Below are 27,743 nucleotides of genomic sequence, written 5' to 3'. Positions count from 1 at the left end.
TTTAATGGGAGTGGACTTAGCGCGAGGACTAAGCTTGGACGTAGCTGGCGTAGCCGCCTGGACAGAGGAGGCAATACCGGATGGCCTTGCAGTACACTGTTGTTGGGGTTGAAGTCGCTTATTTAAGAGTTCGAGTTGTTTAGTTAAAAGAGAATTTTGCTTTTGAAGTGCCGCAACTTGCTGGCGAAGGGCCGCAAGTTCGGGAGAAGGAGGATCGACAGAAGGGGGTGAGAGAGGCTTAGAAACAGCTTTCCCTGCCCAACTGCTCACCTGAGGTACCGCCGCTGGTGCTTCGAGCGGTGGGAATGCTTGAGAGTCGGCGTGGAGTGGTGGAGCCGAATGATGCAGGTTTGTGCTGCTGTCTGGCTGTGACGAACATGAGGTGGTCCCTCGAGGAGATGTTGAGGGCTGCTTGCGTTTCCGATGTTTTCGGTATTTTGCCGTGCAGCCACTGGTCCCAGTCTCATGGGCGCCGTGGCAGAGGAGGCACTTGGGGTGGCAGTCGTGGGCATTGAGACCTGCAGGTGCGGGGGTTCCACATTTGGCACACTGGGTTGGTGCGGCGTGAGGGCACTGAGGTGGTCGATGACCGATGGCACCGCACTTGGTGCATACAGGGACCGTTTTCTTGTAGGCGCGGATATACGTCGCCACGCAGTGGTAGAAGAGGAAGCGGGGTAACTTCGTGCCCTCGAAAGTCACCACCGCCGCCGCGGAATCTCCGAGTTTGTGGACCGCAAAGATAGTACCTTGAGGCCAATACAGTTCAGACTTTATCTTTTCCGGGCTTTCAGCAGGGTTTACATTGATGACGCCCTTGCATGTATCCCCTGGTGCCTTGGCGTGGCCTCGAACGGGCAGCTGCTGATCCCCCACTTGCAGCTGGAAGTCCCCGAGGAGTCGCTGTGCCATAGGCAAAATGTTGGTGCTACAGACCAAGATGTTCTGTTCCCAGATTGGCCACACTTGAATTTGCGTGGTAGTCCGGTCGCCGAGGTAGCTGCGGATGGCGTCGCCCGCGCGATCGGCCGGGACAAATGTGCGTAGCTCGCAGGGAACGCGAGGTTTCAGTACTACGATGTAGTCGTCGCGAGAGAGGCGAGGAGTTTGACGCGGACGCCACTTGCGTTGCTTCGCTGGCTGCGAGGACGGAGCAGAGGTAGGCACACCGCCGGAGGGATGGCGCGCCGGCGTTCCTTGCAAGGCCGGGGATTGGTGGCCCGCCGTGGCGTCTCGTTGTTGTTGAGACGCAAACTTCGATTTCGCTTGCTTGCGTTGCCACAGTTTCACCATGTCGTCGAGGTATTCATCTTCTGATGGCATAGTGTTTTCGGAGGATGAAATCTCCATGGACAGCATTTGGCTTGAGGTAGGATCATAGCCCGTAACCACGTTAGCGGCCGCCATCGCCGGGCTGAGAGCCCTTAGAGAGGCGGCGTTGTAGCCGGGAGTGAAGGACGTCCCTCAAGTTGTCAAAACTGGACCCACCTGGACGAAGGTGTTGTCTAGGCGAAGCGGAAGTTTCAGGGGTACCAAGGTGGATGTCCGCAGAAATAGCAGAAAATCTACGGAGGCGATGTGGAGTGCGTCCGCCACCATCGAGCGCTCGCCACGCCAGCGTCCCGACGGACGCGGGTCGCGCTGTTTGCGCCTGCATGGCGTCAGACTATAGAGTGCTCGCGTTTTGCTAACATCGTCACTGTGTCTAGCGTGCGTGCGCGTCAACGCTAGATTGGAGTATATCGAGCCTTCATATTGCGCTCGTGGCCGTTTTTCTAGCTCCACATATACGAAATTTGCTGTTACGTGACGTCAATGGATGATGAAAGATATGACTGGTGCAAACATGGTAATGCTGACAAGGGTGTCGTTTAAAAAAAATGACAACATACCATGCTCATAGCGTGCTCACGGCCGTTTCGCTTGCTCCACATATACTAAATTTGGTATCATGTTACGAGAATAGATGACTGAGGTAGACGTAACATCCAAACATGATAATCATTACGCGTAAGTCATGTACGGCATCATTTACCTCCTACTCGTCACATTATGCTGATTTTAAAGTGCCATATCAACCTTCCTCATACGTGCTTCGAATATTATCGATTCCCACTGTTCGTGGGATCTGTCATTTTTTTTTGTTGGAGACGTGCAATATACCTTGTGACGTTTTTCGTATGTGATAGCCCCACACGTTTATCACGATCACTATTATAAATTAAAGGGCTAGTCAACAGGCACTGACTTTTTTTATGCCCCCCAAAGAAGCTCGGCAACACGTAGAGTACACCGCGGTGATTACGTTTTCCGAGTGTTGTAGCGCTGCTCCCCATGCAGAGCACCCCCCCCCCCCCCCTTAAAAACGATTCCCGCTCTTTTTTTTTACTCCTAAACCATCCTCCTTTCCCGCGCAGTGACACGAAGTCACCGATCCACAACTTGACGTAGTATCTCAGCTCGTCGATTGGTTCAAACGAGTTTCGATGATTGGCTACGCCTTCTTCTCTTCCTAGTGAAGGAGAAGGGTGCCAAGGCTGCACGAAAACTTGAAATAGCTGAAACCGATGTTCTCATCCCTGTAACTCATTCAATATATCACGCATTCGGAAAACCCTTGCAGCTGCGTGTTCAGAAAAAAAGTGCGCGTATTTTTCTTCATAACTTTTTTCGACGTCAGGATTGCTTACTGGTCCTTTCAGAGCTCTGGAGTTGCCAGTACATGAGAGCAGGGTAGCGAAATATTATACCATAGCTCGCACTAATATACACAAAAATTAGCACTTCTTTGGAACCGAAAAAGAGGAAGAAAATCGGCGCATGCAATGCGCTTCTGCATGTGTTTACAAAACGTTTGTTGCACGTATTTAAGAAGCATAATGTATAAAAAGGCATGGTTATGTTACACATTTTATACAAGTGAATAAAATGAGATCATATAATTTTAAAGGCACACTTTTCTGCAAATGTTATCACGGTACAGGCCAATATACTAAATTTAACTAAGGAACGAGAGAGTATTGTTACATTTAAGCTTTATATTTTGGTCAGTACGAGATATCTGCTTTGATCTGCTTCATTTTTTGAATGAGGTGACAAACTCTGAACTTCAATATATTGCCTTTATGAGCAATTTATTCGGGAAGACAATGGCCTTCCTTTGTAACCAAGGGTGAAAAAAGAAAGACCTTTTGAATGCGCTTGTACAGCCAGCTATTCGTTGCACGCTCATGAAATGAAAACGCCGATGTTGTTCACACGGTTTGTATTAAAATGGAGGTTAGAATTCCAGGGTGGTTGTCTATAAGATCGTGAAACAATGCCAGCCTGAGCATCTTTCTTCATTTAGCCGGGGCCTATGAATAATTTTATGGCACCAATGCTGACCCAACTATCCAAGTCAGAGCCGACAAATTGCGCTCCGTTTCTGGGTGCTTAGTAGTATTACGTTAAATAATTTTTGATGTGGACTTTATATTGCGCTGGCATATTCGTGTTTATATCTGACCTCATGGGTGAGTTTAGGAATGTAACTCGGAGTACATAGAGAACGTTTAATGAAGCCAAGTGTGTTGGATGTGCCTTCTACTAATGTAATGACGTTTTGGGACCAACTGAGCTTGTCTCTGACAACGACGCTGAGACAACGATACAAATCAATGCATGGAAGGGTCGAAACATATAAGCTCATGAAAAACTTCGAGTGCAATAATTTCGTGACGCTTGCATTTTGTTAAATTTCTACGCATTTTATCAGTAAGAGGGTGCAACGCGTTTGTTTCTGCTACGTAAGCATATTTCTGCAGAAGTCTTTGGTGAATGGTAGGAGTTCTATGGCGATAGAGTACGTAATCGCCCGCAAATAGGCGAATTCTGGACGAAATACTACTGGCGAAATTGTTGATGAAGAGTTAAAAATAAGAGTGGTCAGAGGACAGAGCCTTTAGGTATGCCTGAAGTAACTTTGGAGGTACTGGAGTAGCGTTTGCCAACTGCAGCGTGGTCTGAAATTTCATTGGGGAGGCGGGGGCGGGAAATAGGAAAGATGGTTTATCTATGCCTTTTTTATGTTCATGCGCGCGTTTGTATCTGCGCCGGTATATATGCGGATACAAAATTGAAAAGTATCGGGGTAGGAGGGGGGTTACAAACTTTCTCAACCACCTCTTCTTTCTATGCCAGTGGCTACCAATAACAGTCAGCTGAGTAGGTAGGAATGTTTAGCTGTCAGACGATGACGTGGGATCAGTTGAAAGTATTTTAAAAAAATTATAGGGGTTAATACCCGTCTGAAATCGAAAATTACCCTCTGTGATATGGTTGGTGTCGAAGTCGTTAAGCTGAGTATCCCAAAAATGTCCAGAGCGGAGTCCGTGTTGCTTGAAAAAAAAAAAGATTTTTGCAAAAATGAGTTGCAACTCGTAAGTGATTAGTACATTATGCATTGTGATGGCGTGCGATCTTCCCATATAGAGAACAGCTGTAGACGCCAAATAAAAAGTAAACTAACGAGTCAACGTTGATTAAGGATTCTGTGCCACTTAGCTGCAGCCATGCATTATCACCTCAACGAAGACATCATGTGTCAAGATGAGAAAAGCCTGACTGTCGCAGTATATACACATATATGAGACAGTGTCGTCGACGCAACGACAAACGAAAGGACGTGCACCGAAAGGTTTTTATGATTCATGTTGGCTGCGAGGAGTGCTCAATGCGCTGCAAAACACTAATGCCTAAGCTACTTAGGCGTGCATTTGTCTCATGCTCAACGTTTACATGTACGAACGTATCAACAGACCTCACTTACCGGCGCGCTGGGCACACACGGAGCGGGCAGCACAAGCTTCAAGTAGGCCGAGTTGCGCTTCCACTCGACCGTAGTTTTCAGAAACTCACTGCATTGAAAGAAAGAAAATGGGAACATCCCAGAATAATCTCCAACGTTTGTAGACTCGACCGCGCGGCATAATTTTTCCAACTTGCCTAATCAGCCTCACCAACATAACACGCACCTGCATGCGATGGGTTAATGGCCAAGGCCATTTGCCGTGATATGTGCTTGGATTAGTTCTCGCGACGTTTTATGGCGTGCTATATAGACACAAATATCCAAATGACCGCGCAGACTAATGTATTGGGGATCTGTATGGTTGCGTTTTGCTTTATGGGGATCTAGCTGAGAGCCTGAGGAGACATATAAGAAGAAAATATTTACAAACAGAAGAGATGGAAAGTTTCTGAAGCAACCAAACTACGACGCGTGCGCGCGCACACACACACACGCGCGCACCCCCTCCCCCCCCCCCCCCCCACACACAGAAGAAGACAAAACACGACAAGACAACCACGATGCAGCATTATTTAGTCCTAAAGAGAATCCTGTATACTGTAACATTTGTTTGCTACTGTCACTTCATCAAGTGTTGCAGCAAACAACACGGAAGATCACTTGAGCACTTCAAGAAAATAAACTCGGCAGTTTAGGTAACCTTACTACAGTGAAATCACGTTAAGTGAATACGTCTAAGTAAGTTTTTGGCAGAATATTTTTAAAGACGATAGTGTTTCTTGGGGTACTTCAACGCACATACTTGGATCTGTCTGTATGTACATTAGTATGTTTGTCATTTGTAACGTCACATAAAATAACGGCCCCAAACAATACCCCGAACGACCAACCCCATTCACAGTGCCCACAGATATTGCTGAAGTTTCAGCGTTCGTACTTGTGCGATTGTCAATTAAGAAACAATTATTGCGCATACCTGAGGCACCATAACAACACGTCAATATTCTGTATGTGTGTCTTTATTCTAGAGAAAGCATACATAAGTAATTCTAGGGACCGTAGCGTTTATCCCGCTGCGCTGACAATGCGACGTTATGCCCAAACAGGCAAGTGGTTCCAACGCTTTGCAAAGACGACACGGTGGTGGCACCTGCCCGTCGTTTTGCGTTCTACACCTTATCGTCTCTGAGACAGGCGCACACGCCTTCCTTCGTTTTCGAAGATAACTGCCAGACAGCGATCGTGTCCTATGTGCCTTAGAGTAACTGGGTCCCTAGGAACCACATACAGTTACTATAAGGTGCCTCGACGCGCTCGTTCGCCTTCGCTGCACAGATCGAGACACTTTAACGCAGTGCCTCCAGAATACAATTCACCGATCTTCTCGCGCAGAACCATCAAATAAACATTTCATTCACTCTCTTCATACGCAAGATTCAACCACATTTGCAGTGAGACATGCAGATACGGGGCCCGTTTTTTTCTGTTCCTGGTAGACGCCACATAAGGGTAATGCACTTTTGTAGGGCTAATGTGTTCGTCATTTGCATGCGCTTGAATAATACGATCACGAAATTGTCTGAAAGCTTTACGTGCTGTAAATATTTCCGCGAAGAGATATTACATTAGTGACTTTGTGTGTGTGAGTGTGGGCGTCGGTGCAAGCATGCGTGCATGTGTGTGAGAGTTCGGGCACCCCTCCATGCGGGTGCGCGCTCGAGCGTGTGTGTGCGAGAGACATGAGGGGGGGGGGGGGGGGGGGGGGAGTGGTGCGAAAAATGCGGCGTCAAATTTAAATCCCGAGCTGGGGCGACCTCCACGTCGACGATATTCTGGAAGAGTTTGTACCGGCTGACAACCAACTGGTGACATGCGAATCACGCGCTGCGAAAGACATCATAGCAGATGTTTTCGCTAAAGATGTCTCAGTCATGACCACAATGAATAGTTGATGGTTCACAATGACTATCATCGACCAATAACAACTTACTAAGCACTGAAAGTTTTAGGCGCATTCCGTATCTCAAGTGAAGAGTTCAGTGATTAAGGCAGAACTTGGTTCGGCGAGTTTAGAGAAGCTCCCCAAGCGTCAGCGAAATACAAACAAAAAAATAGTTCAAGGCAAAGTGATGGCCTATCCTAAAGTTGTTTTTTAAAAACAAGTCCTCGGCCAAGTATGAACTGCTGTATGAAAATTTGCACCTTGTTTCGAATAAAACAATTTTTCAATTATATGTTTTTATTTTTCAGTGCACGCGAGAGCATGCAGTATCAAATAGATTCCACTGTAATCTGTACACACTCACATGAAGAAGAGCACGGGTCTGCGGAACCAGAACATGCTGTGGCCCACGCTGAAGACGTACAGCGAGACCGAGAGCAGCGAGTAATGCAGGCCGGCGATGAAGGCGCAGCTCATGGGCAGCAGGAAGAGCACGCACAGGAGCAGGCCCACAGCGCGCAAGAAGTAGCCCATAGGACGACTGCGGGCCTCACGGTCACACAACAGCTCGAAGTACGTCTGCAGGCGACAGGTGGGTGAAGGTGTTTTTACAACTATTCTGCTTTGGAGGCCTGTATACATACCATCATCAGCCTGCAGTGGACGTAGTCAGGCTGATGATGATGATGATTATGATGATGATGATGATGATGATGATGATACATGTGTGACCAGCGACTGAGGCAGTGGTCTTATATGACGGAGAAAGTGATTCACTTTAACAAATCACCTTTCATAAAGGGTGTCCCTAAAACGGTTTTTTCACAATGAGTTTTTGATTAGAGCACTACTGGAGCAAATCGTTGGCACCAGAGTTCATTATTAACACCCATTATTAACGGAGTTACGAGTACTACAAGAAGCACCCTCCTCCTACGCTCCGCCTTCACGGTGCCTGCGTCACGATGTGCCGTGAGTCCGTATACGCGTAAATCCCGCCGCCGATCCGATACCGGCAGTCTGTCCTAAGCGTTCCACAGCCAATCAGATCAGCTGGAAACAATGACGCCATTGTGGCAGAGCTTGTCGGTTGTGTATGGGTGGCGGAAACACGTTTGGCCGAGTCGCTGCAATCTGCAGTGGTCTGGAGTGATTCGCAGCTTTGAAGCGTTGCAAGAAATTACACTTTACGCAGAGAGGTCAAATGGGTCTCTAAGTTATCCTTGGGGCTTGGTCTATCGGCCCAATGTGTTTGTAGAAAATTGTCAGAGCCATTTCAGGCTCCCTTCAAGCAATCACGCTTCCAAGACGAAATTATTTGACAAGATATCAATACACTTGAAAATAGACTACTTTTGTAATAAAAATTATCTTGCTGTACATGCTATTAATTTCTGCATGTTATACATACATTGTTCCTGATTGATTGATTGATTGATTGATATGTGGGGTTTAACTTCCCAAAACCCCCTTTGAACCTAATTGTGTGTCCTGCAGCCTATGACTTTGTTTTTGATGTCATTGTAAGTTGTTCTTACTTTGTATCGACCCATTTTACACGATGCCTACGCGAGGCCTGTAAGTTATTTGTCAATAAATAAATAAATAAATAAATAAATAAATAAATAAATAATTAAATAAATAAATAAAACACCTACGTTACCCGCGAGAAGGCGTTCTTTCGCTCAGGAATAGATGGCGGTCCAGAGTGGGCGCCATCTCTATGATGGCGGTCCAGAGTGGGCTCATGGAGAAAATCGCAGCGCTGGAGAATGCATTGGCGAAGGAGCGAGAGAAAACGTCAGCCATGGAAGAAAGGCTCCGGGCAGCCGAGAAGGGCCTATCGAAGGTCGTGAAAGGGAACGAAGACGCAGGTGACGGCGGAAGCATTATGGCGACGACCCCCCGTGCGGGAGAGATGAAGGAAACAGGCATGACAAAGGCAGATACATTGGCCACAGCGCCCAGCTACCGGGAAGTAGTTTTGAGAGAGGGAGGGAGCAAACCAGCAGCCGTGACTCACGCTAGTCACCTAGTCAGCAGCCAGGTGCAGGTTTCAGAAGGAATGTCTGAACAGGTCATCATCGCCGGTGACTCAAATTTGGTCCGATGCGCAGCGGCAATCAAAGAAAGGGTGAAAGGCGACAAGAGAGTTGCGATAGGGACGTTCCCAGGACAAACGCTGGGGACAGTAATGAGTCAAGCGGGTGAACAACTCGCAGTTAAGGCTGGCAATCGTAACCTCGTTGTAATTGCGGGAGGGTTAAATGACGTCCTGAAAAAAGAATCGTCAGGACTAGCGACGGCCTTGGCGAGAGGGGTGGATGACATGCGCACCGTGTCCCCCCAGGTGCAAATTGTAGTATGCACAGTACCGGAAGTACCGGTGCGCAACGTCAACCTGCGAAGAGCGGTTGTCGACGCAAACAAGGAGATATGGCGGATTAGTCGAGAGAAGGGTTTCGAGGTAGTGGATTTAAACAGGGAAGTGCACAGGTGGGGTGGATTCCAAAGAGACAGGATTCATTTCGATAAGAGGCTTGGACACGAGGTGGGCTGGCCACTGGCAGGACGCGCAGTAGCTTTTTTGGGGGGCTCACGGGCCCTTCGGAGTCCGGGGTAGCTCGTAACAGGGAAAGCAACCAGGAGGACGCTTTGACAGGTAGAATTGCGAAAAACCAGAAAAAAGGTAAAAGAAAAAGGAAAAAGGCGCGTGTTGCAATTAGTTACATAAACATGCAGGGTGGCAGAAAGAAGGCAAAATGGTTAGAGATTGAGGAGCAGTTAAACAAAGAACAGATAGGCGTGTATGCGGTTACAGAAACACACCTTAGAGACTTGGAAGAGCCACCACATATTAAAAATTATGTTTGGGAAGGGTGTAACAGGACCATATCGGAAAGGAAAGGTTGGGGTGTAGGAATGCTAATTCACCGCGGAGCCAAAGGGGTTAGAGTGAAACAGACGTGTTCAGAGCACCTCTGGGTTCGGGGCACAGTAGGTGGAAAGGAAACGTGGCTAGGGGTAGCCTACTTGTGGACGGGGAATAACTGCAGAGAAAAGAATCAGGAGATAGTGGATTGCATGAGTGCGGATATTAAGGAATTTGGTAATGGGGCCGAAATCATCCTTCTAGGGGACATGAATGCCCACATACATGACCTTGACGGATATTCAGACACCAATGGGAAGTTATTACTAGATCTTTGCGAGCAACATAGTCTGGAGATAGTTAACACGGGGCCTAAATGTGACGGCCAGATCACATGGGAAGTCGGAAACAAGCAATCAAGTATTGATTATTGTCTCATGACTGAAGGAATTTACCACAAACTGACAGAAATGAGGATAGACGAGGAAGGCATTAACAGCTTGGGTAGTGATCATAAACGAATAACATTACAAATGGGATACGAAACTGAAAATATGAGCATAGAATCAAAGTCTGGCAGCTCGTATTTAAATGACAAACAAATAATAAATATAGCTGCAAGAGTCGAGGAAGAAGTAGGCGAAATACCAGGCAAGGACTGGGAGTATAGTGAGCTGTTACATCTAATGATGAAGGAGATAGGGAAAGAGAAGAAAACTGTTTGCTGGAAAGGAAAAAGGAAGCCAAAAAGTTGGTGGAACAAGGAAATCCGGGAGGCGATCGAGAAGTGACGCGAAGCCTCACGGGAGCATAGAAAGGCAAAAAAGGAGAAGCGGCCGCAGGACGAAGTCAAAAAAATATGGGAAATATATTTAGAGAAAAAATCCCTTGTACAGAAATTCGTAGAGGCAAAAATTAAAGGTGAAAGTGAACGCTGGATGACAGAGATACACGAAAAAAAGGAGGCCGCGCCTAGGATTTTTTGGAGCCACATAAAGGCGCTAGGTAGGAAGTCTGTCACAACGCAACAACATATTCTAGATGAAGGAGGAAATCAATTGGAAGGGTACGAAGCGCTAGGTTACATCCAAAAGGTAACAGCCGATTCGTTTCAAAAGAGCGTCCAGGGGATCTCCCCGGTGAGTAAAAGTGTGGCGGAGAAAGCAACAGAGGAAGAGCTAGTACTTGATAATTTCAACTGGAAAAAGGCCGAAGGAAAAATTCCAAAGCGCACTGCCGCGGGTTTAGATGGGATTCCCGTTAGCCTCATTAACGAACTAGGACATAACACTAAAGAAGCATTGTTAAAAGCAGTAGAAAAAAGCTTAAAGGACGGACAAATACCGGACAGTTGGCGACAAAGTAGAATGAACTTAATCTATAAAGGCAAGGGAGAAAAGGACAAGATTCGCTCGTATAGACCACTAACCATTACATCGGTACTATACAGGATGGCGATGCAAGCAGTAAAAATGAAAATAGAAACATGGGCCGAACATAACGATATTTTGGGAGAACTTCAGAACGGATTTCGAGTCGACAGGCGGTTGGACGATAACCTGTTTGTTCTCACTCAGTGTATAGAAATATCCAAAATAGAGAATAGGCCCTTGTACGTGGCTTTTCTAGACATCACTGGGGCATAAGACAACGTTAATCAGGAAATTTTGTGGGATATATTGAAAGGAATGGGCATGGGCGACGACTGTATACAGATTTTGAGGGAGATATACCGAGAAAATACAGTTTGCATAGAGTGGGAAGGAATGCGTAGCAAAGAGAACGTTGAGGTTAGCAGGGGTCTGAGACAGGGATGTCCTTTGTCCCCGCTGTTATTCATGCTGTACATGGTGAGTATGGAAAAAGCGCTAGAAGGTAGCAACATTGGTTTTAATCTGTCACACAAACAGGGCGGCATGATGATTGAGCAGAAGCTTCCAGGTTTATTTTATGCGGACGATATCGTCTTATTTGCGGACAGTCGAGATGATATACAGCAGCTGGCGAATATATGCGGAAGGGAAGGTGAAGCTCTTGGACTAGGATTCAGTGTAACGAAGTGTGGATTGATGGTATTCAATGATCCCTGTGATCAGACGGTGTCCATACAAGGCCAAGAAATACCGAGGGTAAGTGAATACAAGTACCTTGGAGTATGGGTAAATGAGAGTGATAGATACATGGAGGTACAGGAAAAAGCCTCGGCAGCAAAAGGAAAGAGGAATGCGGCAATAATGAAGCACAGAGCGTTGTGGGGATACAATAGGTATGAGGTGCTTCGAGGTCTGTGGAAGGGTGTAATGGTTCCAGGGCTTACTTTTGGGAACTCAGTGGTGTGCATGAGGGCAGAGGTGCAAGCGGGAATGGATGTAAATCAAAGGACTGTGGGACGCCTCGCGTTGGGTGCTCACGGGAAGACGACAAACGGGGCTGTAAAGGGCGATATGGGGTGGGCAGGTTTTGAGGCGAGGGAAGCGCAGAGCAAAATAAGGTTCGAAGAAAGGCTAAGAAATATGAAGGAGAGTAGATGGGCAGAGAAGGTGTTCCGTTATTTGTATAGGAAGATCGTGGACACACAGTGGAGAAAAAGAACTAGAAGACTCACTAGTAAGTATACGGCTGGTATTGTAAGCCCTATGTCAACAAAGAGCGTTAAGGGAAAAGTCAGGGAGGCGGAGAGGATTTACTGGATGGCAGCTATGGAGAAAAAACCGGCTTTGAGTAACTACCGAAAGGGCAAAAATGAAATAAGGAGGGAGGCATTTTACGATAATTCAAGGGGAAGCGCTTTACTGTTTGAAGCGAGATCGGGTTGCCTTAGAACGCGTAGTTATAAAGCAAGATTCAGTAAAGAAGAAGAACAATGCACATGCTGCGGGAAAGATAAGGAAACGGCGGAGCATGTTCTGATTGAATGTGGAGATATCCACCCAGGTGTACGTTTGGGCACGAGCCTACAGGAAGCCTTGGGTTTTAGGGACAACAATGGAAAGCTGAACACACCCGCGATTGAAATAAGTAAGAGACGGTTAGAGTATTGGTGGCAGAAAATTAGAGAGAAAGGACAAAAATAAATATTGGAAAAATAAAATATGGACAGTGTGCCGTAAATGGCAGAGAACTTAAGCTGAAAATTTACCTTTTTTTCCATTAAGATAGAATTTATCGAAGTAGAGGCATTAGGCCAACATAACAAAAAAAAAAAGGTTTTTTTTTTTTTGTCGAGCCTGGTGGCATACTTGTCACCACCCCGTTAGGGTGGCTAGAATGGGGAGGTGTGATGAGCGGGGCGCCTTTCGCTTGGCGGAGAGGGTCCTTCGGCGCGCCGATGCCGCTAGGGGCGCTGATGGCAGCGGCGCGGGTAGTGAGCGGCGCACTTCGCTGGGTTTGCTTCAGTCGCGCCATAATTTTTTTCGTTAGCAGTCGCACTGTCTTACAAGTATGTCGTCGATCGGTGATTGCGTTGAGTCTCTCTGAAATGTCCGAAGATGTCAACGACAAAAAAGAAGACGCAACGTTGGTGCTTTGTGCCTGGCTGCAACACTGGATATTATAATTCTTCAGGAGAGAAAGTTTCCCTTTTCCGAGCTCCCACGTGTAGTGTGCTGTTCGACAAATGGATTCGTGCTATTCCAAGAGCGGACAAACAGCTTGACGAGAACTCCGCAGTGTGCGAGAAGCACTTCGACCCAAGGTATGTACAAAAAATAGAAGGCACGGTGTTCGCACACCCGAGCAAGAGACCAATTTTGCTTACTTGCGTTCCACGTGTCACATGCTGCATTGCAACATAACCAATTGGCTGTCCTTTTCTCTTTTCTTTTTCACAGATTTGTCGTGCGTACGTTCAAACATAGGATTAATGGTGAAGATGTATACATGCCGCGCGCTGTGCCGACCTTAACAAATGACGCCGTGCCGACGATTTTTCCTAATTTGCCTAAATACTTGACGAAAGCTCTGCCCAAGGAGAGAAAGAGACGGAAAAGCGTGGCTGAAAGTGCTGTTTCGAGTAAAAGAATTAGTGTGAACCACGACAATGTCGAAGAAGGCTCAGCGATTGACCATGACGTGATCGTTTCAGAACAGAACGTCATGTTGACCGAACAGCTGCATTCCTTAAGTGCTATGCTTCACCGTCCTAGCGAGTTGTGGTCGATGCAGAAGTTCGAGCAAACGAATGCATTATGCTACCAGACCGCTAAATTGGACAGAGATTTAACACCTCCTGTTATTCACAACAAGATAGTGTTGTTTGAAGCTGAGGAAGGAGCAGCTGCTCAGTGCAGCATCTTTCTGAACGGGTTCCTATTCAAAAAAAGTGGCTGTCAGACAGTGAGCCAAGCACAGGATCTTCTCAAGTATGCAGACACATTGACACCCTGCGTAGGAATTGGGACAATGGAAGAGTTCCAACCACTGAATTTGGAAAGCAAGGCGAAGCTATCTCAAAATCGTGTCTTCTCCCTTTCTTGCGATGGTTCCTCATCGATTTCGCTACAAGGTATTATGAGATATCGCAGTTGCGCAAACCCTGCCTAAAATATTTTATTTGAGCCTGTAGATACCTGTCCCTGCTTTGGTTAGACTTATCCACCGATTATGGTACACTTTACAGATGGCTCATCTGGACGTTGTACTGCCTGCAGAAAATGCAGAAACCTTCTGAAGGCTCGTCTGCTCCGTCTAAAAAAAAAAAAGACTAAGCGGCCACTTGCAAGAACAGCTGCACAACGACTGAAATGGGCTGTTCGTACGTTGAAGAAAAAGAAAATGAAGCTGCTTACCTTGCAGGATGCCCTGAAGAAGATGCGAGAAAAGACTTCACAAATCATTGCATCTGTGTTAGAGGAAAAGGTACACTGTCCCATTAAGTTGTTATAGATTCATTACTAATAGCTTCTTAATTATTTCAGCTGAAACTTCTTCCAAAAAAGCAACGGGCTGCGGTGCAGGCTTGTTTTGACGCTGCCAAACGAAGGTCCTTGCGCGGATATAACTACAATAAAGAATGGCTCCTTGAGTGCATCATCCTCAGAATGAAAAGTGCACGACTGTATGAGCATCTTAGAGCACACAGAATTCTTGTCCTGCCAAGCCGTGCTTGCCTTCAAAAATACATCAAGGTATGTGATTGCATATGGTGTGCAGTATAGAGATGGTTCCTAATGTTTTTATCTACAGGGATTCGCTGCTGCTTATGGGTTTAATACCAAACTCCTGAGCTGTCTGAAGAAAAAAGTTAAAGACATGGATGAAATGGAGAGGCATGGGGGCATAGTAGTGGATGAAATGAAACTCTCTGCTCATCTGGACTTGCAGTCGTCCAGCAATATTGAAGGCTTTGTCGACCTCGGCAAGTTTACCGATGCCAATGAAAGACACCGCAAAGCTGACCATGGGCTTGTCATAATGTTCCAACCATTTGTGGGGAAATGGACACAAATCATTGGTAATATATTTTTTGCACTGTTAAGGCACATATGCCGAAGCGTTTTGTAATGCTCTATTTCTCTTCAGGTGTGTTTTCATCCAGCGGGAACGTAAAAGCCAGGCTGTTGACAAAACTTTTGGTAGAAGCTACAATTTTGTGTGAGCAAGCCGGCCTCTACGTGGATTACATTTGCTGTGATGGTGCGCCCTGGAACAGATCTATGTGGAACATCCTGGGGATACGCGCCACCCTCAATGACATTCAGTGCAGAGTTGTTCATCCGTGCAACAAACACCGATTTTTGTACTTTATATCGGACTTCCCTCACCTCATGAAGTGCGTGAGAAACACAATGATGAAGCAGGGCTTCAACACCCACAACGGAAGGGCAAGTTGGCTCTAATATTTCTGTGGAATTTTTATGCATAATGCGTACTTCTCAATGCTAATTTGAATCCTTAACAGTTCCTGATGCAATGTGGAAATTTTACAGGCCCACTGGGATCATGTGTCAACCATGTGGAAACTTGACAGCAGTGCCATCACCTTGAAAGTGGCACCAAAGCTGACTCGATCACATATCTTTCCAAATGGATTCGAGAAAATGCGTGTGGACTTAACATTTCATGTTTTCAGTGCCCAAGTGACTCGGTGCTTAGATTTTTACAAAGATCAGATCGAGGAGCAATACACAAATGTTGAGCCAACAAGACTCGTTATTGGTCTCATGGCGGAACTAATCGAGGTGATGACATCCAGGTTTCCAGCAGAAGCTTTACGGTAAGAGTGAAATATTTACCCTGTCGATAATTAGTCCAGACAAAGTTTCTACGCTTCATACATAAACATTATTTCAGGCTTCACAGCCGAAAGGAAGCTGTGCTTGACCAGGCACTAAAGTTCCTCGATTTGTGGGAAGCTCACGCAAGAGGACTTGGCTTTCTAAGCAAAAGTACCGCAGTGGGTTTGCGTGTGACGTTGAAAAGTACGAAGCACCTCCTGGAGTACCTGTGTGAGGAAGTACATTTCAAGTATCTCATGACGGCTCGCCTAAGCCAAGACTGCCTTGAGCGCTGTTTCGGAATCGTGCGGCAGGCAGGTGGTGGCAATGATCACCCAACCCCTGCACAGTTTGTTGTTATCACGAGGTATTTTATTATCAAATTTTACGCCTTATGTTGCATGTCGTATAAACTTGTTACGCATCTGATTATGTTTGACTGCTGTTGTGAGTAAAATATGCATTGTTTATTTATAGATGCCTCAGCTTCTATAGCCTGGCAAAGAGTCCGAAGGGTGGCAATGTAGCTGACGGAGTGGTGGAATCTCTTCTCTCTCTGGAAGAAATGCTGCACGAGGTGGAAGATCACAACGAAGACAACGAAAGACTTTCATCTGACGTGCTAGAAGTGTCTGTAGATCATGCGTCATACACTGTTGAGCGAAGTGACGCCCGCCTTGTGTATTATGTCGCAGGTTATGTCGCAAGAAAGCGTGTACTTCGTAGTAATTGTGATGATTGCAAGAACGCCTGCCTTGCTTCTAAAGAAAATGTGCCAGGAAATCTCCCAGCCCAGGCAAGCAAGCTGTGGGATCTCGGAGGACTTTTGTATCCGTCGAATTCCTTCTATAACCTGATATTATCCCTTGAGAACAAAATCACTCGCTTCTTGAGCACATCACGTCTTCATGCCAAATCGGCCGTTGAGATGATGAAGGGGATAGGCGAGACGCAACAAATTGGTTGCGCAAAGCATGCTGCTTTTTTGACGAAAAGTGTGGTGCGATTTTATTGCCTCACTCGTGTCCACTTTTTTTTGAAAGGGATGAACCAAAAGGAAGACGAAAAGAAAGGGCGGAGAGTAAAGCCATGCGTACTCTAGTGGCAGTGCATGAATGGCATGCGTGGAAATAAAGTTGTGTTTTTGTGAAAAAGTGTCTGCTAAATTTATGCTGCTGGGAACAATTCTCAAGTCACACGCTTAGCGGTATAGGTAAATTTTGGCGCTCTTAATGCGTGACTCATCTGAGTTAATGTATACATTAACTCAGATGAGTTTTAGCTGCCTATAGGCAGCTAAAACTGCTTCGTTTTTCTGCGGCGAGCAGCGCGCTGCGGCGAGCAGCGCGCGCTCATTCGTACATCGCCTGCGAAAGGCTACCCGCGCCGGTGCGTGCAGCGCCCCAAGCGGCATCGGCGCGCCTTGGGGACCGGTTTCTGCGGCCGCTTTTCACACCTCATATTCTAGCCACCCTAACCCCGTTATAAAGGGGACGCTCATAGCATCCATCCATCCATCCATAGCACAAGAACGAAAACGAAGGAAGGGACGCCACAATGGCCCTGGTGCAGTGATAAACATCACGTCACTAAGCTTAAAGCCAATCATTGAAGGTAACACAGCAGGTTATCAACATAAACATTTGATTACTTGTGTTCAGGCCCGGGCAGGTCAGTGGAGTGTATTCAGCCAATGTGACCAAAATAAAAAAAAACATATATATGTATGTAGAATATTTGTGACCTGTAGCGCATTGAAATTTTAGGAATTGGGTGGCAAGTACGAAAATGAACTATTTTTATGTGCTCTCCGGACCGACCGAGTTATTGGTATTGTAATGAATCAAGTTTTCAACCGCTCTTCATTAAGGCGGAAGCCTTACTTACGTGCATCATCGAAAGTGAGAATTGACCGTCGGCGTTGGCGCAGTAATCCACAGCACCAGTTACGCAACAAATTCAATATTTCAATATTACGAGTGTCGGTCGTTTGCACGGATGGTAGAATTTGGCTGGTATTTTACGCACATCGTACAGTTCTTGTGTATTGGTCATGGTGCATTTGTGAATCCGGCGCTTAATACAGTTACACTATCGGGAAACCTCTGAGAGCACGGGCAAGCAGATGATTTCCTCGGCCCTTCTCGTGCAGCGCAAGAAAGTGTATCAGCACCTCGACAATTGTGTGCTTGCCGTAGCTGAATCGCCTCCTGGTGGACGGCGCTGACATCAGCATGATGTTAGATAAACGTTTCTCGTGAGTTTATTGAAGTTATTGTGAATACTTGGTAATATCTGTACTTAACATGATTTTAGACCATAGTAATTGTTGCAACAGTTTGCAGTATTGTCTACGTTATTTTAGCCCTGTATTATTAACTTCGTGACCATGCAGCATGAAACAGTGGATTTACCATAAGCCGAAGTTGTAAAATGTTACGAGCGTAAATATTCGTCTCTAGAAGACGTCATTATGATGTAACAGATTGACGTAATCCTGGAACACTGTCGGTGTGCCGATAACTTGTGGCGAAAGCACGTTAGGTGCAGAAAGATTTCACAAGGGGGCGCGGGAGATTCAATACATCGACCGAGAATAAACAGATGACGTATTTCTCCTTGTGATGCGTAAGAGACCCTTTGAGGTATTTTCTAATCACAAACGCTTTACCCAGGGAAGATATACACCTATGTGTGCCCAAACCACATATTGAGAATGCTAGGATAGTGGCCGTAGTTCGCATAGCCTTTGTATAACATATTGCAATACCTTTGAGCGTTCCTCCACCTCGTAGGCGAAGGCGCAAATGTCGCATCGAGCATTTCTGCGCTGCGACACCCACTTCTCGAGGCACGAAGCGTGCACCAAGCCAATGCTCCCTGCGCACGTAATAACAAAAGGCTCTTCAGTGCTCGCTGCTGAACCGGGACTCCAGTGCGACATGCAATGTGCCAATAAATTGAGGTTATTGGTGTGATACACGTATGCATGAACGCATCAAGTGCATAGTACACCAGTTATTGCCAGAATTCTCGACCTAAAAAAAAATGAACGCAAAAGCGCCTTGTCTATGTTTTACTGAATTGTAATATATTGGAAATATTTTTGGTATATACTCTGAATAGTGTAATATATTACACTGGAGCCCTTAGCTATCATGCAGGAAGGGGTGTTCAGTCACTTGCTAGGGCTTGACACTAAAAAGGCAACTGGACCAGACAAAATTCCCAGTGAATTCTTACGACGGTATGCCGAATGGTCGTCCTTTTATTTAACAATCATTTTCAGAAAATCTCTTGAAACATCCTCATTACCGCAAGACTGGAGCACTGCAATTGTAAAGCCTATATACAAAGCTGGCAATCGACTTCATGTGAACAATTATCGCCCCGTTTCACTGACCTCTGTGTGTTGCAAAATCATAGAACACTTCATGGCAAGGCACATTATTATTTTTCTTGAGTCAAAAGAGTTTTTTTATTCCCATCAACACGGATTCAGGAAGGCGTTGTCAACTGTTACTCAACTGGTAGAAACAGTTCATGATTTTTATTTATCTCTCCAAGGTCGACAACAAATAGACGTCATTTGTGTAGATTTCAACAAAGCATTTGATAAAGTTCCTCATAGCAAATTAAATTTTAAGCTTCAGCAACTGGGACTTAGCTCAGATATACTAAATTGGATAGCCGCGTATTTGGAGAACCGTCAACAAAAAATACGTGTAGATGATTGCACATCTAGTTCATTGAAAGTACTGTCTGGTGTCCCACAGGGGTCTGTGCTGGGTCCTTTGTTGTTTTTAATTTTTATAAATAATATTTCCGTAGTTGTCGAAAGCCCGGTGAAAATCAAACTTTTTGCAGACGATTGTTTAATTTACGCTCCTGTAACTAACGCAAACGACCAAATCAAAATTAATCGCTGTCTGCAAGCCTTGCATAATTGGTGCACCCAGTGGGGGATGGAAATTAACTTTTCAAAGACTACGTTCACCCATATAAATAAGAAAAAATCCGTACTCGCATATGATTATAAAATCGAAAATAGCCTTCTGACCAGGACACACAGCTTTAAATACCTGGGGGTGACTATTACCAGCGATTTGGGGTGGCACACACATGTTGAGGACGTGTGTTCAAAGGCCTAAAGGAAGTCGTTTTACTTGAGGAAAAAACTCGAAGATGCCCCTAGAGAGGTCAAATTACTTTCATATAAGACATTTGTTCGCCCGATTTAGAAGTATGCGTCTTCTGCATGGAGTCCTCATCAGCAGTCACTGAGAGATAAAATAGAAAAAATTCAAAGGCTAGCAGTGCGCTTCATTTGCTCGCGGTACCGGAGGACAGAATCCGTCACAAATTTGTTAAAATCTTGTGCGCTAGAACCCCTGCAAGTGCGCCGCGAAAAGCAAAGGTTAAAACTGCTGTTTCAAATTATAAGAGGCGAAATCAAAATAAATAAAGACACATACATACAACCTGCACCCAAACGAGGAGCTTGGTTGAACCATAGTCACCCAATAAGGCCTTTTTGGGCGCGTCTGGATGGCTTTAAAAATTCTTTTTTTCCGTATAGTATAGAAGTGTGGAATAGACTTCCAGAGTACGCTGTTACTAGCGCAAATGTCAAAGAGTTTGAGTGTTCGCTAGAATTGTACTACCAGAAATGAAACGTAATGTCTGTTTTGTCATCGTGTATTGTTTTTGTTTTGTGTTTATATTCCTCCCTGTAATGACCCTCAAGTGAGGGTTACAGAATTAATAAATAAATATTTTTTCCTACTTCTCTAGTAGCGATATTGATTACTGTAGTATGTACAAAATAAACATATAAACACATTGAGAGCACCACTTCTATTTCTTCTCGTGCAATGCCATTAAGATGATACGATACGGTGTAAGGTAGCTCTTGACAAGCCATTCACTTTGTAGCTCGATTGTGGCCGTGAAAGTATTTTGATATATCGGAAGAGCTGCTTTAAGACAACGGCAGCGAGGTAGAGCAAGACTTCACAATCAAGGCGGGAACCTGCTTTATCGTCCTCGCCAAGGAGCACTTCATTCTCGATTGATCAGGGTTTTCTCACTGTATGTTCATTAGATCTATTAAGCACAGTTTTTGCACTTTTAACGATATGGCCACGTTCCACGTGTACAATGCATACAAAGCTACACAATGGCAGAGACCAACAATCCGGAAGGGGGGAGTACGTCAACAAACGCGACTTCTCCCCCCCCCCCCCCCGGTCAGCCTTTTCGCGTTACATCTCACCTAACTCACTCTTATGCTTCTCATTCTCGTCATTCACCTCGGCATATATCTTCTCTGAACATATACATAGCGTTATCTATGAGCGACGGCTCTACTCCTGCCGTTTCAAAGCTAGAAAACGATATTGCGGGTACTTTAACCTTGAAACTAGTCTAATCTCAATTAGTTTCTCTACCTCCTCGTAGGCTTTGTCGGTTTGTTCTCCTCAACGATGCACCACTCTTTGCAGGTCAGAGAGAACCGCGATCAGGTGTAAACGCGCACCTCGAGGTAAGGTCAATACTTGTCACTTGCTTCTCACGATGACTGTGGCCTGCGTGCTGCCGCGTGCTTCACGAGGGCGACACTGCCCCGGCATTCTTCTCGCAATAGTTGCTTTCACCTTGAGACAAGCTTGGTTTATTCGCGTTCACCCATGGCATTGTTCACATTTGGTTTCTTTATTATGTCTGCTTAACTACACGGTATGACTACAACAGGTTCCACTTGATGTAGGTATCACAACCGTCTTCATGCTCGGATACAGGAGTGATTTCCAAGTGTCACGACCTATGACCCGCTCTTTCTTATGATTTATTTCGCACTGTGCAAGAGTACATCACAGGGCAAGCTCACAAAGTTTTTCCAGATGGCTATTGTTTCTTCGCTCCAAACAAATAAATACACGTTAGCGATAACATGAGAAAACCTTCACTGAAGTTACGTAGATTTTGGCAGCTGCGTCTCCTGAAGCCCAGTGATTCTTTTTAAATAACAACCTTCTCATTGTCCTGCCTTATGATCTCCAGTCAATGGCGGAGTTTTTCAGTACTAACATATTTTTGGCAATGCTGACGTAGTCAAACTGGTCGTTGAACCAACGTTTCGATCGGAACATACATGTTGTACGATTTTCACTGGCATAGTATAAGTATAGCGACGTTCGCACCTTAAATGGTGTGGTGAAATGCACTCTGCAGGTCCAACGTGAAGGAACATTGGAGCGTTTTTTCTTACCTCGACAGTTGCAGGGCTGGCGCAGCGCTTCCTCCAAGCATCCTCGAAAGCAGATTCGGCACGTGGGTCCCACAGACATTGCACTGCCACTTTCACGTACACCCCCGTCTCCTGCTTCCGGATCTTCTAGAGGTGTCACCGCTGTCGCCGATGTGCACGCTAAGGCGTCCCCTGTACTCATGTTGGCAGTTTGTACTCGTACAATTCCACGGCCACTTATCTGCACAAAGTCCATCATCCAGTGGTTCCTTTTTACAAATACAGGTTTCACACATCACTTTCAATGAAGAGTGGTGCAGCGTTCTATTTTATCTATGACACTGACCACGAAAAAAAGTCCAAATATGCGCTACGGCAATCACAACAAGTATAAAGAATGCGGGGGAGATATCTAGAGCGGTAACCATAGCACAAACAGAAGTGGACTTAGTAGTCAGCGGCAATCAGGCGGCCATAAAAAACAATCACAGCATAGCCACGGAGCGATTGATGATGAGTGGGGCGAAGCGTTGGAGGGTTTCATTGCTAAACCGTGAACCAACCGCGAATAGCGCCCACTATATCATCAAAGACGTGACAAACATTGCATATACTTATGCAAGACATTTTATTATTCGTGAGTAGCAGCTTTACGTCGCTTCCGTTTCCCCTTCATTATAACGACTTTATGGTCGGTGACGTGGTAAATCGGTTACGGGTCGTAGTGGGATGTTTGCAAGGATGAAGTAGGGGGCAGTTTGCATACGTGAATTTATAGGCGCTCACGTACAAGCAAGGGAGGGATACAATGGAAAAGTCTATGGTTCTCTAAAGGGCCACTCACCACCCCACGTTTAAAGACGAGGTGATTTTCTCCTCTCCTTCATACACACGATGCATCCACTTCGCCCCTTAGAACCTGAATGCACTTAAACAATATCAGGACTTAGCGCGAGAGCCTATCAAGATTTCTAGCTTCTCGGCTGCACGCTGTTATTGCCGCTTGCGCAGTTGTAAACACAAAAATTGAAGTTCGATCGATTGATCGTGCACGATAATCATACGGGACAAAGAAGAAGGAATGAGTGGCTGCGTGGCGAAGCCGTGCCGGAGACAAATCGCATGTGACATCACGCGTATATCAACGAATCGAGAGCATGCATGCTATATAGACATCACGGGAACTACTGTCTATGTCACAGTAGTGCGCCAAGAACAATGCCACCTAGATATCAGGCATGCTCACCGTGTCGACCACGGGCTCTGACGTCACTTCTTTTTGACCAGTGTGTTTTGTTGCACAGACGGGCTTGCGCTTGCTCTCATCGCTCGACACACAAAGATTGCCAAGCCCGACGAAACTTTGTTTTCGTGGCGTGCTAGAGTTCTTGTCGGCGACTTGAAATGGCCATATTTTTGTGTGTTCGTGAACTGCAGCGTGGATATGGGATGCGCTTTGTGCACTGGATATTCGCAATGTGTACGGCTGGAAATCCAAACGGTTGGGCGATGCTGCGTGGCGAATTGTCGTGGCAAAGGAACCGATGCTCTGAGCGTTCTCGTTGCCTAAAGACAACCGAAAAGACAATATGGGAGCGTGTCGTTCGTCAAGCTGACGGTGACATCCATTTCCTTTGTGACCCGAAGGTACGTGTGTCCGTACTACATATTTTTAAGTCGTTCCAACGGCCCCATCGCTACCATGTTCCGTTCTTCCTCTAAAATAAAGGTGTCATGTGTGCTTCTTACTTGTTGGCGTAGGCCCTGGCATTAAATCAATAAACGTGCGTAGCGGAACATTGTTAGAACAGACGTTTTTCCTTCAAGGGTCAGTTAACACTTTGCAACTGGTGATTAGCGCCACAGCCTTGTATTGCCTCTGTTCACTTGGTTGATAAAAATGGAAGGAACGCTGTTGCATTACTTAGTGCATCGGTTTTGTGAATAGTATTTTCTTGCCGGTGTTCATATCTCGTTATTGTAGTATTATTGCGGTCAGCACCTTACTTTAATATCTTTCCTTGAAATTTATATGCGTGTAGGCACTTACGGTAAAGCACTTTCTTAATTGGTTTTGAGGCGTGTAATATCTACTTCAAGCTGAATAGTTAAGAATCACTACCAAAAATATACCGATTCAAGAACCGGCAGTTCAGTAGAATTTCCCATGGTGGCTAAATGGTTTATTATAGACCAAGTACTACCAGTTTTTTCAGGCCCTATAGGTTATATGACCGACTACACACCACTGCGAAAGAGGCCGGATGATTGATTGATTGATTGATTGATTGATATGTGGGGTTTAACGTCCCAAAACCACTATATGATTATGAGAGACGCCGTAGTGGAGGGCTCAGGAAAGTTCGACCTCTTGGGGTTCTTTAATGTATGCCCAAATCTGTGCACACGGGCTTACAACACTTCCGCCTCCGTCGGAAATGCAGCCGCCGCAGGCGGGACTTGATCCCGCGACCTGCGAGTCAGCAGCCGAGTACCTTAGCCACTAAATCACCGCGGCGGGGCAAAAAAAAAAGGGGGGGGGCAGAGCAAAACAGAAAAAGCCACTCTTTGGGTTGGTGACAAGACCATTTTTGTTTTTGGAAACGAAAAATGTTGTTTTCTCTCGCATTGGTTTTCACCCTGATATTTTGCTGAACAAAGTACTTGTGGCAGCAGCCCACACTTTCTTCAATACCTACTTGTCTAGCCGAAGACATGAGTTGAAAAAAGTACAAATCTGTTTACGTTTCTTTAAAAGTTTTACGTTTCAAAAACACAATGCGATTATGAGGTGAGCAACAGTGAAGGGCCCTGAAAATTGCGACCACCTATAAGGTTCCTCAACGTGCACCTAAATTGAGGTACACGGGCCTATAGCGTTTTGCCTACTTCGACATGTGGCCGCCGCGCAGGAATTCAGTCCCGGGTCCTTAGTGTCAACAGTTGACCATCATAACCTCTGAACTACCACGTCAGTTCCTTGTTGCATGCTTCCTCTACGGTATTAGCTTTCAGCGCGATGGCAAAACAGACCACTGCTGTTTCCTCGTGTATTCGAATAAGTTCCGCGGAAGAATCGTTGACGTTCCCAGAAATGCCACTGAATTCAGCTATGCAATCAATACTTAAAGAGAACGTAGAATACGTACCAGTGTAAAAGCGGGGAGATCCAACCAGTGTGCAAGCGGGTTCGCTACAAGTAACAGGGCAAGACCCACTACCAATTATATGCCCCAAATGCGGCAGTGACGGAAGCGACAATAAGTTATAAAAATATAACATGTTTTCAAAAATGTTTAACGATTTTGAGTACTTCGTACTCAACCACGGGAGAGCACTGAGCCGTCCCGCTAAAAGTATAACATGTGTGTTTACAAAAAGTGGTGAACGATTTAGACTACTTGGTACCCTACTATGGGAGAGCTGAAAGCTGTCCCGTGAACCAGACGAACCGGCCTTGAAGAACTTCAAACGACAGTGATAACTTCACACGAATGAGTGCATGTGGGAACACTTGTGTCAACAAACAAACATCACATTCATTCTCAAGTGGCACATAATGTTATAAATAGCCCACATTCCTTCTCACAGCACTAACTGCTGGCAACAGCTTCAGAAACGCGAACACTTCAAAAGACGTGTGCTTTTTCTAATTAAGATAATTGTACATATAAATACTTGAGACATTCAATTTCATAATCAAGTTTCTTTAAGAAGACCGAACCCGGGTAAGGAGGCCTTGAGTTGGTGAACCCCCAGTTATGTGCTGGATCCCATTCACTACTATTTTGCCAGTGTTTGTTTGAACACGTAAGAATAAACTCCTATAGCGCAGATTTTGATCAATAATTGGGTTGTGTGGAGTGATCGAACAACGCCTCGAGAAAGAGAGAGGATTATTTTAATGGGAAGCTGGAGAGGTTTGCCTGGTTTTTCACCTGACAGGCTACTCTAGTTTCCGGGTGATGACAGTGATATATACAATGATGAACACACAACACATACACCTCGAGCGATAATAGATAAACAGGAGGTGCATGTGCACATGAATCTACAGTGAGAATTGTGTGGTAATCACGGGCTATTGAAAACCACACAGATTACACAACGGTGGTCTAGTGGCTAAAGTACTCGGCTGCTGACCCATAGGTCACGGGATCGAATCACGGCTGCGGCGGCTGCTTTTTCATTGGAGGCGAAATTGTTGTAGGCCCGTGTGCTCAGATTTAGGTGCACGTTAAAGAACCCCAGGTGTTTGAAATTTCCGGAGCCCTCCACTACGGCGTCTCTCATAATCATATGGTAGTTTAGGGATGTAAACCCCACATATCAATCGATCATCACTAAAAACCACAAAGTGTGAGACGCCAACTAGCAACTGACCTAAACACGTTTCGAGCATGGACAGACTTAAGTACTAGCTCGAAAAAAAAAAGAAGAATGAACATAAAGAAGTAAAGGAAAATTAGGCAGGCCTTGTAGTCAGACAGTGCAATCTCGAGATCTCACGCTATATCGTGAATACTCAGAATATGGTCCATTCGCGAACGACGACGCGCCCCGGGTTTTGGCATGACAATATAGTTTTGCGATAACACCAATCCATCCTTCACAGTACCATAATCCCTTTTGCTTGTAACATTCTCAGGGATACTTCAGTAAACTTCATAAGTCTTCGTAAAGTGTCTTCAGGAGGCCCTAAAAGAGATGTGGCCTGTCGAATGACTCAGTTTTTAACGGTGGAACGCGTGACATGCAGAATAGCGAGACGCTACCGCAGTGGCGCTGCACATCGGTAAAAAATGGCAGCATATCCACGGAGTGAATGATGGATAGTGGGGTGAAGCATCCGTCCGTCCATTCGTTCTTGCTTCCGTCCGTCCATGCGTGCGTGTGCGTGGTCGCCCGTGCGTGCGTTTGTTCGGGCGTCCACACGTCCATCTGTGCGTCCGTCCCGGCGTTCAGCAATGCATCCACTCCTGCGTCCGTCCACGCGTCCGTCCGTCCGTGCAGCCATACGTGCGTCCATGCATGCATCTGCCTGTGTGTCTGTTCGTCCACCTATTCAACACTCCAAGTACCACCATCTCGCATCTTTTCATCATATATTCCTCATATAGAAGCACCACCATCCAGCGGACATTCCAACGACTGAACGAGAGGAGGCACATGCACACTTTCTTATGGGTTGCGCTTCGTGTCTACTTCCCACCTTTAACCACCTCGAGTTCATGGTATATACTTGTACACTGTATTCATGGCACTGCGGGCCAACGCTTGCTAAACCTTTTTAAAACCCAGGAGGTTACGCCCAGCGAGTATAACGTAGCAACCCTTTCTTGTCAGATAGTGCTCAATGTACATGCCAATGGCAGCTAATGGGGAATGAGAGACAGGAGAATTCGGGTTTTAGCTGACGCACGCTGCGAATTTTTTATTGTTCAACAACACACAGGAGAAATCTCCCACCGGCACCACCTTGCAGGTCAAGACATAAGACTGGTTACCCACTACGACTACGACTACTACGAGGGACGATCAGGTGCTGCTTTAAGAGCTTCGCCGCTAAAAATCCTGGTCAGTAAAACAATGTCGAATGCTAAACTTTCAGAGCCGGACAACGTTCTAAACAGCCCTGACATAAAATAACCGTTAAAACACTATAGAGAAAC

The 27,743-nt window shown here is 45.7% G+C and overlaps 1 protein-coding gene across 1 annotated transcript; it reads right to left on the bottom strand.

The window, feature by feature from the left end:
• Positions 1-2,494: 2,494 nt before the first annotated feature.
• On the bottom strand, positions 2,495-22,273 carry LOC142802893 (E3 ubiquitin-protein ligase MARCHF3-like). Its single transcript, XM_075887973.1, has 5 exons — positions 22,093-22,273; positions 18,592-18,701; positions 7,099-7,313; positions 4,811-4,898; positions 2,495-2,512 (listed from the first exon to the last, which is right to left on the bottom strand). Exons 1-5 carry the CDS (start codon positions 22,271-22,273, stop codon positions 2,495-2,497), a joined length of 612 nt encoding a protein of 203 aa, XP_075744088.1.
• Between the last annotated feature and the right edge of the window lie 5,470 nt (positions 22,274-27,743).

Source organism: Rhipicephalus microplus, chromosome 3, assembly GCF_043290135.1.
Source record: "Rhipicephalus microplus isolate Deutch F79 chromosome 3, USDA_Rmic, whole genome shotgun sequence".
In the NCBI taxonomy this organism is placed as follows: Eukaryota; Metazoa; Arthropoda; class Arachnida; order Ixodida; family Ixodidae; genus Rhipicephalus; species Rhipicephalus microplus.
Note: the sequence above shows the minus strand (reverse complement) of the source record. Positions and strands in the feature narration are given on the sequence as shown.